This window comes from Scylla paramamosain, chromosome 20, assembly GCF_035594125.1.
Source record: "Scylla paramamosain isolate STU-SP2022 chromosome 20, ASM3559412v1, whole genome shotgun sequence".
Taxonomy (NCBI): domain Eukaryota; kingdom Metazoa; phylum Arthropoda; class Malacostraca; order Decapoda; family Portunidae; genus Scylla; species Scylla paramamosain.
The window spans coordinates 13,621,495-13,638,994 of record NC_087170.1 but is presented as its reverse complement, the minus strand read 5'-3'; the positions used below and the strand labels follow the sequence as shown (position 1 = coordinate 13,638,994).

The following is a 17,500-nucleotide window of genomic DNA, read 5'->3' as shown; positions in this document are numbered from 1 at the left end:
ATATATATATATATATATATATATATATATATATATATATATATATATATATATATATATATATATATATATATATATATATATATATATATATATATATATATCTACTCGGATTAGGAGCCGTTTATAACAACTCTCTGTCGCCTGTCGCTTTATCACGACGTTATCCAGTCTAACACCTTCCCAACTATCCCATGCACCGTTACCTTTATCAGGGGCCTCTGATGGGGTACCTTGCCAAACGCTTTACTAAAGTCCAGATATTGGACGTTATAACTATCACCATCATCTGTTGCCTCGTAAACATTACTGTAAAAACTTAACAAGTTCGTTAGACAAGACTTCCCCTTCGTGAAGGCATGCTTTGACTGATTCAACAAGTTATGTTTGTCTAGATGTTCCCTAATGTCCTTCGCTGTTACTGACTCTATCATTTTAGCACACGTGGTGATGGAGGAGAGAAGGAGAGGGAAGGGCGTAAGAGTCTGCCTGAGCTGCCTACCTTGTGGGAATGTTGGGAAGCAAGAAGTGGCGTGGCGGTAAGACACTCGACTGCTGGTGGCTTGCTGTGTCAGGCGCCTCTGGTGAGTGCTGTGTATGTGTCTGTGTTTATATAGAGCGTTGCGACATTTCTCATGCATAGATATAAGTGAAAAGACACGTGAATCTATCGGTAACCAGATAGATAGATGAATAAATAAATACTTAAACATGTTAATAAAAACAATGAATGATTAGGCAGAGAAATCGATTAAATCTAAATATGAATAATTAATTGTGGAAAGAGGAAGGCTGGTGTGCCACACGCCTGCGCTGTTAACAACACTGTCACGTGACACTCTTGAGCAAGACTTACATTATTTTGCTCTGCACGTCATATCAGAGAGAGAGAGAGAGAGAGAGAGAGAGAGAGAGAGAGAGAGAGAGAGAAATTTTGCTTCCGTCACCTTTATTAGATTGGATACCGCTTCACCACCTCTATGAAGTGCCCTCTTAAGCTGTGTCTTTCCAAGGAATGCAAATTTATAATCTTTAGTCTTCTCTGGAAGGATTACCCCTCATCCTATGTATTCATTCACTCTTTTTTTTTTTTTTGCATTTATTCTTAGAGACCCACAGTAGAAGTAGTAGCAATTTTAGTACTACTAGTAGTAGTAGCAGCAGTAGCAGCAACAGTACTACTATTACTACTACTAGTAGTAGTAGTAGTAGTAGTAGTAGTAGTAGTCTGTCCTTTTCTTACTTCATGCACCCTTTTGACAGATTCAGGTACAGTAGGGCTTATGACTGCCACCACCACCACCATCACCGCCAGGGCCTTACATCTGAAGGGGAAAAGGGAGAGGGTGAGGGAGAAAGAGAGAGAGAGAGGGAGGGATGAAAAATGATGACAGAAGAAGCGAACGAGACTGGGAGGGTGATGGAAGGAAGGAAGGAACGGGATGGGAAGGTTGAGAAATAAATGACTGACTAATTGAATTTTGGCGCCGCAGAAACAAGGGTGTACAGTGACGCACGTTGACTGATCAACATTTCATTTAAACTTAAAGAGAATCAGTAAGAAAAAAAAAAAAAAAAAAAAATCACAGGAAAAATATAGCTTAGAAAGAAAAAAACAAAAAAACATGAGACATACAGGGTGTAACACGAGTTTGTGCAGATATTATCAGAGGTGAAAGAACAGGTTATTTTTAAGTCGAAAACGTTCTATGCACAATTGCGTTTTGAGGCGTTGTTTGGCCGTGGTGTGAAATTCAGGTGTGGCCTGGCAACAACAACAATGGCCGGCCTGGGCGGGCAACAGTGGCAGAAAAAAAAAAAATTTCCTCACACTCATCATTACTTTAAGTTGTGAGATGCAATCTGAATGTATTCATTGTCACTGTCTCGGAGGGAAACCGTGTGATCTGACTTACAATCAGCTGATCCTCGCTGCTTCCCCCTCCCTGCCCGGGCAGAGCATGGTGTCGCTCAGCTTATTAAGGAAATAAAAGTGTGAAATATACAAGAAGTGAAAGGAGGAGAGAGAGAGAGAGAGAGAGAGAGAGAGAGAGAGAGAGAGAGAGAGAGAGAGAGAGAGAGAGAGAGAGAGAGAGAGAGAGAGAGGAAGTGGTGATGGAAGAAGGGAAGAAAAAGAGATTGATTTAAATATAATTGATCAATTGACTATTTGAATTTCAGCGCCACAGCAACGTGGTCATAGGGCGCCACACGCTAATTCTTTAAAATCTGAGTAAATATTTAGGAAAGAAAATTAGTAAAGCTGCAGGAAGCCATCAGGCCTTCACATGACAGTCCCTGTACAACACAATATATACAACACAACACTAAAGTCAGAGATACAAGGATCGGAAACCTACAGTATGTGGAGTTTATATTTGAAGTATCACAGCTTTTCGTCTCATCAACTCCTCACCTCTAACTGACTGTCTTCAGCCTCTCTATCATCGCCGCAGTGTTGCAATTCTTGCTATCTTCTACCGCCATTTTCATGAGAACTGCTTTCTGATCTTGCCATCTCCATGCCTCTCCTCTTCGCGCGGCCTCGCTACATAAGACTTTCTTCTTTCCTGCTTGTTGCACCTGCACACTGTCGCCAGTAGTCACTGATCACACGCCACCTCTCACTGTTTACTTTATTTCTCTGTCTTTCCATTAACATCTTCACTGTGCTCTCCTCTTCCTTACGCTCCATTTTTTTTTTCTCTCCTTCCCCTTCCCTAACACCTCTACCTTGTTCCCTATCACTCTCACTTCTACCATTCCCTGCATACTTTTTTTTCTAACGACAGTTCGTGCAACATAGAATAGAGAAAAATTAAACAGCAATAATACGGGCAACCTCCCATTCCTCTTCCTCCTCCTCCTCCTCCTCGTTTCTTTGATAAGAAAAATAAAGCAAATATGGTGTTGCTAATTTTTTTCGGGTTAATCAGAGAGAGAGAGAGAGAGAGAGAGAGAGAGAGAGAGAGAGAGAGAGAGAGAGAGAGAGAGAGATCACCTTGGAATAGGAGTAGTGAGAACATAAGAACAAAAGAAAATAAGAGAAGCTGCAAAAAGCCGTCAGGCCTACACGTGGCAGTCCCTGAATGGAACATGCCTACCTACTTCCACCTGTCATCACCGTCCACAAACTTGTCTAATCTTCTTTAAAGTTCCCTAATGACTCAGCACTAACAACCTCATTAGTAAGTTCACCCATTCATCTACTACTCCATTTGAAAACATATTTTATCATATATCTTTTTTATTTTCATGAACCTTTTTTTAAAGCTTAAATCCAGTATTTTTTGTTGTATGCTAATTACTGGTCCTGGGAATTTTGTCTTCGTTCCGCTTGTTATATCCCTTATATCGCTTCAAGGCCTCTATCAGGTGCCCTCTTACCTCCGCTTTTTGCAAGGAATCTAAATTTAAAAGCTTTAGTCTTCTTTGGAAGGAATATCCCTCATCCCTTGTGTCCCTTTTATTCATTTTCCTTTGTACTGATTGTAATAGATCTATACTAGTAGTAGTAGTAGTAGTAGTAGTAGTAGTAGTAGTAGTAGTAGTAGTAGTAGTAGTAGTAGTAGTAATAGTAGTAGTATTCTCTGTGTGTCTCTGTGTGACGCATTAATATAATACATACATTTGTAATGATTTAATATTAATTGAAATGATTTTTTTACGTGACAATTTCTTTCTAAAACATCTTTTCCTGCTGTGCACTCTTGTACACGCTGGCCACGCCATGTGCCCCTCCATGCGCCCCTGTGTTTGCAAGGACCGTCTGAAGAAAAATCCTGCACCCTGGGGTACACCATGCACCAAGCTGTCACTGGTGTATGGGACAGCCACATCCCGGTCTCCACCTCCCCTCTCTCTCTCTCTCCTTCCCTTCTTTTTCTCATGTCCCTCACTCACTCGCCTCTGACTCCCCACCACTACTCAGTCCCCTTCCCATGCCTCTCACTGTCTCCATGGCGACACTTCTTCAAATTTCTTCTTCAAATATTAACGCAGTCGTTGTGAAGATTGAGAAGAAAATTGGAATTCATGAACTTTTGCGAACAATTTATTGAAAAAAAAGGATGAAAAAACAATGAAATGCACCCAAGTTTTTATTGACTGCTAGAAAAAAAAAAAAAACTAAAACAATATTAAAAATCACCACCACTTCCTCCTCCTCCTCCTCCTCCTCCTCCTGCCTTTAGGTGAAAAAATAAAAGAAATATCCTCTTGCAAGTTTAATTCCGAAATGTCAGATATACAGAGAGAGAGAGAGAGAGAGAGAGAGAGAGAGAGAGAGAGAGAGAGAGAGAGAGAGAGAGAGAGAGAGAGAGAATTCCCTAGCTAAATCAGAGTTACAAAGCTAAAGCCAATACTTCTAATCTTTAGGAGAGTGGTTAAGGGAAAGAAGGGAAGGAGGGAAGGGAGGGAAAAGGGTAGGTGTCGTTCGTGGTGGTGGTGGTGGTGGTGGTGGTGGTGGTGGTGGCACAGAGTAGTCGTCACTGGTGGAGTCGTTGTCGTGTTATTTGCCGTATCCTGTAAAAGAAAGATGGAGATAATGATGATTGTAACTAGAAAAAAGAAGAATAACGGCTATATGAACAACAACTAGAACGACAGCAGCTATGATGCTGATAATGGCACTACTACTACTACTATTAATTATAATAATGATGATAATAATAATAATGTTGATGATGATAATGATAATAATAATAATAACAATAATAATAATAATAATTATAATAATAAAAAATAAATAGACAGGTAGATGGATGGTTGGAGAGAGAGAGAGAGAGAGAGAGAGAGAGAGAGAGAGAGAGAGAGAGAGAGAGAGAGAGAGAGAGAGAGAGAGAGAGAGAGAGAGAGAGAGAGAGAGAGAGAGATACTTACATCAACTTCCTAGCAATGAGGCACCGCCACTAAAACCAAAACCATCTGAAGGATAAAAGAAAGAAAATAAAAAAAAGAAAAAAATAGAACACTTGGAGCAAACATTGTAACACACACACACACACACACACACACACACACAGGGAAATTTTATTCAGAAACACTGACTCGATAGATTTTCCTTTTTCTCCTTGAAGAAGAAAGCAAGGAGTAAACAAATGGTACTTTGGGGAACAATTAAAATGTAAAAAGAAAAAATGTACACAAATGTTGAAGGAGAATAAAAATATAATGATAGGAAATACTCGTAGAAATATAAAGAAAAAGAATTGTTAAATATGAAAAAACAGATATTTTGATAAACAGTATTAATGAAAAGAAACTAAAACAGGTAAATATAAAGAAATGTAGAGAAAAGTAATAACAAGGAACAGAAATATAAGATGATAGATAGTAAGGCCAATAAATTAGAAAATAACGAAAATAACAAAAAAACTATGTATAATAGACTATATATATACTCGTATATATATATATATATATATATATATATATATATATATATATATATATATATATATATATATATATATATATATATATATATATATATATATATATATATATATATATATATATATATTTACGCACCTTCGAGAACGAGAACGCCACCACCACCACCTGAAAATTAAAATAAAAGTTAAAATAAAACACTGGGCAAACATTGTCATACAAACACATTGTAAATCTGACGCACGGCTCAAGGAAACACTGGAAAGTCATTATTTTTTTTTTTTTGCGAACCTTTCAAAAGAAAAAAAAGAAAAAAGAAAAAAAGAAAAAAGCCACTTAATGGATAAGACTTACCTCCATCTGCAGTCGCACCATCTGCATAGAGAAAAGATTTATTGTTCAGTTTATAACTATCTCTCTCTCTCTCTCTCTCTCTCTCTCTCTCTCTCTCTCTCTCTCTCTCTCTTGAGCCAGGACATGTACGAGTATGTACCGGTATCTTGAAGTGATTGTGGGGGGTCGGTGACTGTTGCCGCCATCACCACCACCATCACCACCACCGCAACCAGCAGGACAGTGCGCCACATCTAAAGAGAAGGACGGAGAGAGTGAGGGAGGGAGAAACAGAGAGGATGGAAAAAGGACATGAGTGAGGGAGAGAGAGCAATGATATGGTAGAGGGAGGAAGAGGAGGAAATAGAGATGGAGCCAGAATTAGACAAGAGGCGAAATGGAGAGAGTGAACATGAGAACCTAATAACAAAAAATAAGGGAAGCTGCAAGAATCCACACAGGGAAGTTACAAGAAGCCTACACGTGACAATCCCTATGTGAAATATACCTACCTGTTTTCACCTATCATCCCTATCCATAAATGTGTCTAATCTTCTCTTAAAACTCCCTAATGACTCAGCACTAACAACTTGATTACTGAGTCCTTTTAATTCATTCACCACTCTATCTGAAAACCATTTCCTTCCTATCTCTTTTTAAACCTAAATTTTTCAATCTTGAACTCGTTATTTCTTGTTCTATTCTGATTAATGATCCTAAGAATTTTGCTTACGTCCTCCATGTTATGGCCCTTTTACCACTTGAAGACTTGTATTTGTTCCCCTCTTAACCTAGGTGTCTCTAAAGAACTTGAATTTAACAGCTTCAGTCTCGCTTCGTAAGGAATACTCCTGATCCTCTGCATCTTTTTAGTTATTTTCCTTCGTGCTGATTCTAATAGGCCTATATCCTTCCTGTTATATGGGGACCAGAACTACATAGCGTAATCTAAATGAGGTCTCACAAACGGCAAATTTAATTTTAATATTACTTTTGCACTTCTACTTTTAACACTCCTAAAAATGAATCCTAATACCGTATTTGCCCTGTGTCTGGCCTCTGTGCATTGCTTTCTTAGACGGAGTTCAGAGCTAACCATAACTCCTAAACCTTTTTCGTACCTTGAAGTTACCAGAGGTGCGTTGTTTATTGTGTACCTACTGTGTGGGTTTCCTCTACGTACGATAAGTATTTTCCATTTATTGATAATAAATTGCATCTGCCATCTGTGTGTCCATTCGTTCGTCCTGTCTAAATCTATCCGTAATGCGATGGCATCCGATTTTGACCTAATTAATTTATCTATCTTTGGGCCATCCATATATTTACTAATATCACTACTAATTCCACTATCCAAGTCTGTCATATATATATATATATATATATATATATATATATATATATATATATATATATATATATATATATATATATATATATATATATATATATATATATATATATATATATATATATATATATATATATATATATATATATATGGCCTGAATTAATACTGATCCCTATGGCATCTCACTGACTACTTGACACTCGGATTACAACTTTCTGTCGCTTGTCGCTTTGTCATGAACTTATTCCATGCATGTTATCCCATGCGCCGTAACCTTTCTCAGGGGCCTCTGATGGGGCACCTTGTCAAACGCTTTACTAAAGTCCAGGTATAGGACGTCATAGCTATCACCATCATCTGTTGCCTCGTAAACATTACTGTAAAAACTTAACAAGTTCGTTAGACAAGACTTCCCCTTCGTGAAGCCATGCTTTGACTGATTCAACAAGTTATCTTTGTCTAAATGTTCCCTGATGTCCTTCGCTATTACTGACTCCATTGTTTTACCACAAGTGGTGATGGAGGAGAGGAGAGGGAAAGGCGTAAGAGTCTGCCTGAGCTGCGTACCTTGTGGGAATGTTGAGAAGCGAGAGGTGGCGTGGCGGCAAGACACTCGACTGCTGGTGGCTTGCTGTGTGAGGCGCCTCTGGTGAGTGCTGTGTATGTGTCTGTGTTTATATAGAGCGTTGCGACATTTCTCATGCATAGATAGAAGTGAAAAGACACGTGGATCTATCGGTAACCAGGTAGATAGATGAATACATAAATACTTAAACATGTTAATAAAAACATTGAATGATTAGGCAGAGAAATCGATGAAATCTAAATATGAATAATTAATTGTGGAAAGAGGAAGGCTGGTGTGCCACACGCCTGCGCTGTTGCCAACACTGTCACGTGACACTCTTGAGCAAGACTTACATTATTTTGCTCTGCACCTCCATACCAGAGAGAGAGAGAGAGAGAGAGAGAGAGAGAGAGAGAGAGAGAGAGAGAGCACCTATAGAACATAAGAAGGAACGACACAAGGAAATAAGTTAAGCTGCAAGAAGCCATCAGAATAAAACATTAACGTCTTATTTTAGACCTGACAGCTTAACTTCTGTTGTAGGTAAAATAATGGAGTCACTAATAGCGAAGAACATTAGGGAGCGTTTAGATAAACATAACTTAATAAACCAATCACAGCATGGCTTCACGAAGGGGATGTCTTGTCTGGCGAGCTTGTTAAGTTTCTACGAGGCGGGAGATAATGGCGATAGATATGACATCCTATATTTGAACTTAAGTGAAGCGCTTGACATGGTACCCCATCAAAGGCCCCTGAGAAAGGTTAGGGCGCACGGGATAGATGGAAAGAGGTTAGACTGGATAAGGTCGTGGCTAAGGGACAGGCGACAGAGAGTTGTAATAAACAGCTCTAAATCCGAGTGGGTTCAAGTAATTAGTGGGGTGCCACAGGGATCGCTATTTGGGCCATTGCTGTTTTTAATATATATACCAGTGACTTGGATAGTAGAATTAGTAGTGATGTTATTAAATTTACGAATAACATGATGACAGATAGATTAATTAGATCACAATCGGATGCCATCGCCTTGCAGGCAGATTTGGATAGGATGAAGGAATGGACAGACAGATGAGAAATGCAGTTTAATATCAACAAATGCAAAGTATTTAGCTTAGGTAGAGGAAACTAACACGGTAGGTACACAATAAAAAAGGAAGCTCTGGTAGGTTTAGGTTATGAAAAAGATTTAGGAGTTATAGTTAATTCTGAAATTTCTCTAAGAAATCAGTGCATAGGAGCCAGAAACAGGGCAAATACGGTATTAGGATTAATTTCTAGGAGTGTTAGAAGCAGAAGTCTTGAAATAACATTAAAATTATATTTATTGCTGGTCAGACTTCATTTAGACTACGCTGTGCAGTTCTTGTCTCCATATTACAGGAAGGCTATAGGTCTTTTGGAATCAGTACAAAGATGAATGACTAAAAGCATACAGGGGATGAAGAGTATTCCTTGCGAAGCGAGATTGAAGCTGTTACATTTACATTCTTTAGAGAGACGTAGGTTAAGAGGGGACCTAATAGAAGTCTTCAAGTGGTAAAAGGGCTATAACATGGTGGACGTAAGCAAAATTCTTAGGATCAGTAACCAGAATAGAACAAGAAAAAACAGGTTCAGGCTTGAAAAATTTACGTTTAAAAAAGAGATAGGAAGAAATTGGTCCTCAAATAGAGTGGTAGATGAATTGAACGGACTCAGTAATTGAGTTGTTAGTGGTGAGTCATTAGGGAGCTTTAAGAGAAGATTAGACAGATTTATGGATGGGGATGATAGGTGGAAATAGGTAGGTATGTTTCATGCAGGGACTGCCACGTGTAGGCCTGATGGCTTCTTGCAGCTTCCCTTATTTCTTATGTTCTTAGGTTATGAGGCTTATACGTGGCAGTCTTGTATGAAATATGCCTACCTATTTCCACCTATCTTCCCTATCCATCAATCTTTTCAATCTTGTTTTGACGTTGTTTAATGTCTCTGCACTAATAACCTGACTACTGAGTCCACTGAACTCATTTACCGCTCTATTCGAGAATCAATTTCTCATTATCTCTTTTTTAAATTAAACTTTTGAAATGCTGATCCCACCATTTTCTTCTTTTATCGTAATTACTTTTCCTGAAAATTTTGCTTCCGTCACCTTTATTAGATTGGATACCGCTTCACCACCTCTATGAAGTGCCCTCTTAAGCTGTGTCTTCCCAAGGAATGCAAATTTATAATCTTTAGTCTTCTCTGGAAGGATTACCCCTCATCCTATGTATTCATTCATTCTTTTTTTTTTTTTTTTGCATTTATTCTTAGAGACCCACAGTAGAAGTAGTAGCAATTTTAGTACTAGTAGTAGTAGCACCAGTTCGAGCAACATTTATAGTAGTAGTAGTAGTAGTAGTAGTAGTAATAGTAGTGTGGAAGTAGTCAATCCTTTTCTTACTTCATGCACTCTTTTGACAAATTCAGGTACAGTAGGGCTCATGACGATTATTACAAAATAATACTTGAATATTTCACGTTTTCTCAAGTTTTAAGACTGAAAATAAAAAATAAAAGTTTTAGGTTTCATGACAATTTTCTTTTTAAAATACGTCTTCCTGCTGTGCACTCTTGTACACGCTGGCCACGCCATGTGCCCCTCCATGTGCCCCTCTGTTTGCAAGGACCGTCTGAAAAATCCTGCAACCTGGGGTACACCATGCACCAAGCTGACTGTCACTGGTATATGGGACAGCCACACGTCCCTCCCTCTACTCTCCCACCCCTCTCCCCCAAGTCCTCCCTCCCCACCACTACCACCCCTTCCGCTCGGTCCTCCTTCCTTCCCTCTCACGGTGTCCATGGCGCCACTTCAAGTTTAATGCTGTTGTTATGATGCCCCCAAAAAATTGTAGTTTATCTTGTCTAAATGTCTTGAACAATTTATATTACAGAGGATGAAGGAAATAATGAAATGTACCCAAATCTGTATTGATTGATAGAAAAACAAAAGCAACAGTAAAAACCTGCTCCTCCTCCTCCTCCTCCTCCTCCTCCTCCTCCTCTTAATCTTCTTCCTCTTTTTAGGTGAGAAAGTAAAACAAGTCTGCAGTTACAAATTTAATTTCAAAAAGTTAAACCTGCAGAGAGAGAGAGAGAGAGAGAGAGAGAGAGAGAGAGAGAGAGAGAGAGAGAGAGAGAGAGAGAGAGAGAGAGAGAGAAGAGACAGACTTACCTCGCCCTCTTCTTCCGATTCCATAATTGACATCTGAAAAGGAAAAAAAATAAATTTTTTCCAATGAAAGCCTCTCTCTCTCTCTCTCTCTCTCTCTCTCTCTCTCTCTCTCTCTCTCTCTCTCTCTCTCTTGTATACTCTTCCTTTCCCTCTCCCACTCCCCATTTACTTCCGGTGACCGCCGTCTCACTCACTCCCCTCACACTCCACACTCCCTCCCTCTCCAGTCTTGCTCACATCCAGAACATAGTATATCACATGTACACTGACCTGTTGTGCCACGTGGAGATAATTGTACCACGTGAACGTTGGCTATGGCCGCCACCACCACAACCATTATCGCCAGGGCCTTACATCTAAGGAGAAAGGAGGGAGAGGGTGAGGGAGAAAGAGAGAGAGAAGAGGGATGAAAAATGATGACAGAAGAAGCGAACGAGAGTGGGAGAGTGGTGATGGAAGGAAGGAAGGAACGGGAAGGGAAGGTTGAGAAATAAATGACTGACTAATTGAATTTTGGCGCCGCAGAAACAAGGGTGCACAGTGACGCATGCTGACTGATTAACATGGCAGTTAAACTTAAAGAGAATAAGTAGAAAAAAAAAAAAAAAAAAAAAATATATATATATATATATATATATATATATATATATATATATATATATATATATATATATATATATATATATATATATATATATATATATATATATATATATATATATATATATATATATATATATATATATATATATATATATATATATACAGGAAAAATAGAGCTTAGAAAGAAAAAAAGAACGTGAGACATACAGGGTGTAACACGAGTTTGTGGAGATATTACCAGAGGTGAAAGAACAGGTTATTTTTAAGTCGAAAACGTTCTATGCACAATTGCGTTTTGAGTTGTTTGGCCGTGGTGTGAAGTTCAAGTGTGGCCTGGCGACAGCAACAACGGCTGGCCTGGGCGGGTAACAAAAAAAAAAAAAAAAAACATTTCCTCACACTCATCATTACTTTAAGTTGTGAAATGCAATCTGAATGTATTCATTGTCACTGTCTCGGAGGGAAACCGTGTGATCTGACTAACAATCAGCTGATTTAGTGCTCGCCTCGCTGCTTCCCCCTCCCTGCCCGGGCAGTGCATGAGCCGCGCAGCTTATTAAGGAAATAAAAGTGTGAAATATACAAGAAGGGAAAGTAGGAGAGAGAGAGAGAGAGAGAGAGAGAGAGAGAGAGAGAGAGAGAGAGAGAGAGAGAGAGAGAGAGAGAGAGAGAGAGGGAGAGAGAGAGAAAGAGAAGTGGAGGAAGTGGTGATGGAAGAAGGGAAGAAAAGAGATTGATTTAAATATAATTAACCAATTGACTATTTGAATTTCAGCGCCACAGCAACGTGGTCATGGGGCGCCACACGCTAATTCTTTAAAGTCTGAGTAAATATTTAAGAAAGAAAGTAAAGCTGCAGGAAGCCATCAGGCCTTCACATGACAGTCCCTGTACAACACAATATATACAACACAACACTAAAGTCAGAGATACAAGGATCGGAAACCTACAGTATGTGGAGTTTATATTTAAAGTATCACACCTTTCCGTGTTAACAACTCTCCTCTAACTGACTGCCTTCAGCCTCTCTCTCATCGCCGCAGTGTTGCAACTCTTGCTATCTTCTACCGCTATTTTCATGACAACTGCTCTTCTGATCTTGCTAACTGTGTGCCTCCTTCTCGTGCGCCATCGCTGCACAAGACTTCCTTCTTTCTCTCACCCCTATTCTGTCCATTTCTCTAATGCAAGAGTTAACCAGTATTCTCAGTCATTCATCCCTTTCTTTGGTAAACTCTAGAACTCCCTGCCTGCTTTTGTATCTCCATCTTCTTTCAAGATGGAGGTTTTAAGATTCTTATGCAGTAATTTTTCACTAGCTCTTTCAACTTAATGTGACTTTTTTTCTTTTTTTTTCTTTCTTTTTTTGGTTGCAGTTGTGTTGTTCTTGCCCGGTGCCCTTCTCTCATAAAAAAAAAAATTATATCAAGGTAGTAAAATATAAAATTAAGAGTTTCCATAGAATACTTGCTGTGTTGAAACCCGAAAGGTGTGGTGGGGCTGTCAGTCATTGGGGCGTGGCACCCGACTGCTGGTGGCTCGCTGTGTGAAGCACCACTGTTGTGTGTTGTGTGTTTGCTGTGTGTGAGTGAGTGTGTGTTTTTATATGCACTGTAGGTGTGACCAGCTTGCCGCCCTGCTATACTGCTCACGTCGAGAAGGACGGATACATGAATGCGTCACTGCAACAATACGTGGTGGAAATGAGTGAATTTGTAATCACACTGCTCGCCCACGCACACTTACCTTCACGCATTTCAAAGACACTGGAGACTATTGAAGATTAAAGGGAACTACACACACACACACACACACATACAGTCCTGACAGTGATAGGAGTGACAAGAGAGGGAGGCGGCGCCCTGACTGGTGTCCTCCCACAGGTACCATCTCACTGCTGTCCTGAGATGCTTGCTGGACCTGCCGCCCGTCCCCAGTAGTTATTGATCACACCTCACCTCTCACTGTTTCCTTTATTTCTCTCTTTTCCATTAATATTTCTCCTCTGCTCTCCTCTTTCCCTGCGTTCCATTGCCTCCTCTCCTTCCCCTTCCCTAACACCTCTACCTTGTTCCCCATCACTCTCCTCCCATTTTTTTGCACCACTTTTTTTAAGACAGTTCGTGCAACAAAGAATAGAGAAAAATTAAACAGCAGTAACAAAAGCAGCCTCGCATTCTTCCTCCTGCTCCTCCTCCTCCTTCTCCTCCTCTTTTCTTTGATAAGGAAAATAATTGAAATATGCTGTTGGAAATTTAATTCGAGTTAGTAAGAGAGAGAGAGAGAGAGAGAGAGAGAGAGAGAGAGAGAGAGAGAGAGAGAGAGAGAGAGAGAGAGAGAGAGAGAGACTTACATCGTCCTCCTCTTCCGATTCCATAATTCCATAAAACTTTTTTCCAAGAAAGTCTCTCTCTCTCTCTTTCTTTCTCTCTCTCTCTCTCTCTCTCTCTCTCTCTCTCTCTCTCTCTCTCTCTCTCTCTCTCTCTCTCTATCTATCTATCTATCTATCTATCTATCTTTTCACCTTTCCTTCTCCTCCCTAACTTCCCATCTACTCCATCTCACTTCCCTCTCACTCACTCCTCTCGTGACTCCCTCGCACTCCATCGTAGCTCTCACCCAGAATGTGTATGACATGTACCGATCACTGGAGATACTTGTGGGTGGTACTGGCTGAGCTCGCCGTCACCCCAACCCGCCATAGCCCTGCAGTATCTTTATTATAGTGTGAAGCATCTGAAAGGCAAGAAAATAAGAGAAAGGATTTAGGTGGTGATGGAAGGAGAGAAGGAATGCAAGGGAAGATTTGGAAATGACTGAATGATTGGTTAATTATATTTTGGCGCCGCAGTAACGAGGTTATACGGCGCTCACGCCAGATAGGAAATTGAGTAACAAACAAACGCAGGCCACAGAAACATGGCTATAGTGATTTCAGAGGTATAATTTTCGGAGTGTAAACTTGAAATATAATAAAAAAAAAATCTCGTAAGTAAAATACAGAAGCAGGAACTTCCTCAAAGATACGCACCCTGTTGTGTGTTGAGAGATGAGAGGTGTGCTGGGGCTGTCAGTCAGTGGCCGCAGGAAACTCGACTTCTCGTGGCTTGCTTTGTAAGGGGCCTCTGGTGTGTGTGTGTGTGTGTGTGTGTGTGTGTGTGTGTGTGTGTGTGTGTGTGTGTTTATATAGAGCATTATTGCGTCCTCAGCTTTAATGGTTGCGACCCTTTATAGCAACACACAAAATAGGTCAATAAATGTACGGATGCATCGATAACCTAATAGCTAAATGAATAGATACTTAAATATATTAATGAATAAATAAGAAAGACACAGAAACAAAGTAAATTTGAATATAAGTAAGTGATTGGAGGAAAGAGGACAGTTGGTGCGCCACACGGCAGCACCGCGACGCCTGCATTGTTAGGGACAGTCACGCGACTCTTGTGAAACACTTATTTTATATTACACTGCACGGCCGTATCTGAGAGAGAGAGAGAGAGAGAGAGAGAGAGAGAGAGAGAGAGAGAGAGAGAGAGAGAGAGAGAGAGAGAGAGAGAGAGAGAGAGAGAGAGAGAGAGCACCAGGGAATAGTGAAGAACTAGAAATATTGAAGAAATAGTGAGAACATAAGGACAAACAAAAATGAGAGAAGCTGCAAGAAGCCATCAGGCCTACACGTGGCAGTCCCTGAATGGAACATGCCTATCTATTTCCATCTGTCTTCACCATCCACAAACTTGTGAAATCTTCTTTTAAAGTTCCCTAATGACTCAGCACTGAGAACCTGATTACTGAATCCATTCCAGTCATCTACCACTCTATTTGAAAACATATTCCTTCCTTTCCATTTTTTGTAAATAATTTTTTTTCAAGTTTAAATCCATTATTTTTTTTGTTTTATCCTAATTACTGGTCCTGGGAATTTTGTCTTGTTACCCCTTGTTATATCACCTATACAGCTTCAAGATTTCTATCAGGTCCCCTCTCACCCTACGCCTTTCCAAGAAATCTAAATTTTAAAAGGCTTAGTTTTCTATGTGGAAGACTACCCCTCCTACCCTGTATCCCTTTATTCATTCTCCTTTGTAGTGATTGTAATAGACTTGTACTATTATCATTATTGGCAGTAGTAGTAGTAGTAGTAGTAGTAGTAGTAGTAGTAGTGTAGCGGTAGTAGTAGTAGTAGTAGTAGTAGTAGTAGTAGTAGTAGTAGTAGTAGTAGTAGTAGTAGTAGTAGTAGTAGTAGTAGTAGCAGCAGCAGCAGCAGCAGCAGCAGCAGAAGCAGCAGCAGCAGCAGCAGCAGCAGCAGGAGCAGTAGTAGAAGAAGTAGTAGTAGTAGTGTAGCAGTAGCAGTAGGCAGTTGTTCCCAACCCTCACTTACTGCACCCTTTCCAAAGTTTTGAAAAATTCTTGTAGCGCGGCACCAAGGACGATTAATTACAAACACACACACACACACACACACACACACACACACACACACACACACACACACACACACACACATGGTAGCGGAGTGGAGTGACGTCAGTTTACTTTTATCTCTGTTCTTATTTCCCTCTTCTTATCTGCCTCTTCTCCCCCCTTTTTTCCCCTCGTTGAAGTGGACGGTCGTGCGCTTCTGGGAAAAGCTGGTGATTGGGTGGAGAAGGGGACGTTTGTCAGGTGTGTTGCTCCCTGCTTCCCTTCATTCATTCTGCTTCATTCATTCTCTCCTGGATTTCTTATCATTATTATTATTATATTATCATCATCATCATCATCATCATCATCATTTTGCTATATACTCGTATAATCAACATCCTTCTCTTCTTCTCTCTCAAAGCTTCCCCACTTCTTGTCTTTAGGAGAGAAAATAAAATCTATATGCTTTTGCTTGTTTTATTGCAATGTCAAGTTTAAGAACATTTAGGAAACTGGATGGATCCCAACTTCAGCACGTCAAAAAACATTAAAGATAGGTAAAATATTAATGAAAAAAATAAACCTAAGAGAACACATCTCCTGAAGAGAGGGAGGAAGCCACTGACCTGCTGGCCTCATCTTGGGACCACCAAAGCTCTGAGACGCCAACAAATGAACGCAAAGTATTCTGTCGTGGAAGACTCCTATTGGTTGGTGGAAGCAATAAAGAATATGTTAGATGGTGGGAGCGCTAAGCCTCAATAAAGACAAAAACTAGTATAATCCTTACCTATGCTAAAAAAGAATAAAAAAAATGTATCATTATTTAGAAAATATGAAGGTCTAAAGTGTCATTGGAGTTAATTTAGTGGCAATATTGATTCATGAACAGAGGGTCGACTATTCTGAGATCTATTTAGTGATTAGTTTTAAACAATAACTCGAAGTTTTCCTCTTTATATAATGATTCAGTGTTTCTGCATTATTATCTAATATTACAAAAAAAAAAAAAGAAATAGCGTGAGACATGGCGCTGTTGGTTCTAAAGGAGACGCCTTTGTCCTCGACCATCCTCAGTGTTGAAGCATGAGGCGTGGAACCAACACACCTGACCGAGCAGTCACCTGTGTCTGCGCCACGTCTGGGAGCCAAGACGGCGTTGTTCCAGCACAAAGGCTCATCCTTGAGAACCAACAGACCCACAACTCACCCAAGTTTTCTAATTCTTCTTTGCATATTTTTGTTATGTATAGATTGTACAAGTTTTTTGCCTTTGTTTAGACCTCAAGCCTGTGAGAAAAGGTGGAAGTAAGAGTAAAAGTTTTGTTGATTTTTGAACATTTTTTTTTTCCAACAAAGGAAAAAGAAAAAAAAAACAGGAAAGATTCTATTGATTGGAAGAAATAAACATCAACAATAGTAACTACCTCCTCCTCCTCCTCCTACTCTGCCTTTTGCTATGCTGTCCTGTCTCTCTTCCCTGTAGCTAGTTAGAAGTAGTTACCAAAGAGCCTTGCAAGGACCAAAAGGTCTGTTGCTGTTTGGCTTTCCTTTGTATTCCTTTGTATTGTATTCCTCCTCCTCCTCCTCCTCCTCCTCCTCCTTCTGCTATGTTGTCCTGTCTCTCTTCCCTGTAGCT

General features: G+C 39.8%; 1 protein-coding gene and 2 long non-coding RNA genes across 7 annotated transcripts in view; all 3 read right to left on the bottom strand.

Annotated features, from left to right (window-relative positions):
* Nucleotides 1-612, bottom strand: part of LOC135110380 (uncharacterized) — a 5,622-nt gene extending 5,010 nt beyond the window's left edge. For both annotated transcript variants that reach the window (XR_010273225.1, XR_010273226.1), the window contains exon 1: nucleotides 503-612. This is a non-coding gene — a long non-coding RNA (uncharacterized LOC135110380). The remainder of the gene's footprint in view (nucleotides 1-502) is intronic.
* Nucleotides 613-4,213: 3,601 nt separating this feature from the next.
* LOC135110379 (uncharacterized) lies at nucleotides 4,214-7,795 on the bottom strand. Of its 4 annotated transcripts, XM_064022640.1 has the most exons (6): nucleotides 7,646-7,795; nucleotides 5,888-5,981; nucleotides 5,749-5,769; nucleotides 5,533-5,562; nucleotides 4,882-4,926; nucleotides 4,214-4,524 (listed from the first exon to the last, which is right to left on the bottom strand). In XM_064022640.1, exons 1-5 carry the CDS (start codon nucleotides 7,778-7,780, stop codon nucleotides 4,883-4,885), a joined length of 324 nt encoding a protein of 107 aa, XP_063878710.1. In that variant the 5' UTR covers nucleotides 7,781-7,795; the 3' UTR covers nucleotides 4,214-4,524; nucleotide 4,882. The 4 variants fall into 4 exon arrangements, 3 of the variants coding, with proteins under 3 accessions (XP_063878710.1, XP_063878711.1, XP_063878712.1); XR_010273224.1 differs by lacking the exon at nucleotides 5,749-5,769 and having other exon boundaries at nucleotides 7,646-7,768; XM_064022641.1 differs by lacking the exon at nucleotides 4,882-4,926.
* Nucleotides 7,796-10,723: 2,928 nt separating this feature from the next.
* LOC135110760 (uncharacterized) lies at nucleotides 10,724-11,454 on the bottom strand. The gene is made up of 2 exons (XR_010273410.1): nucleotides 11,122-11,454; nucleotides 10,724-10,884 (listed from the first exon to the last, which is right to left on the bottom strand). It is a non-coding gene; the product is annotated as an uncharacterized LOC135110760 (long non-coding RNA).
* Between the last annotated feature and the right edge of the window lie 6,046 nt (nucleotides 11,455-17,500).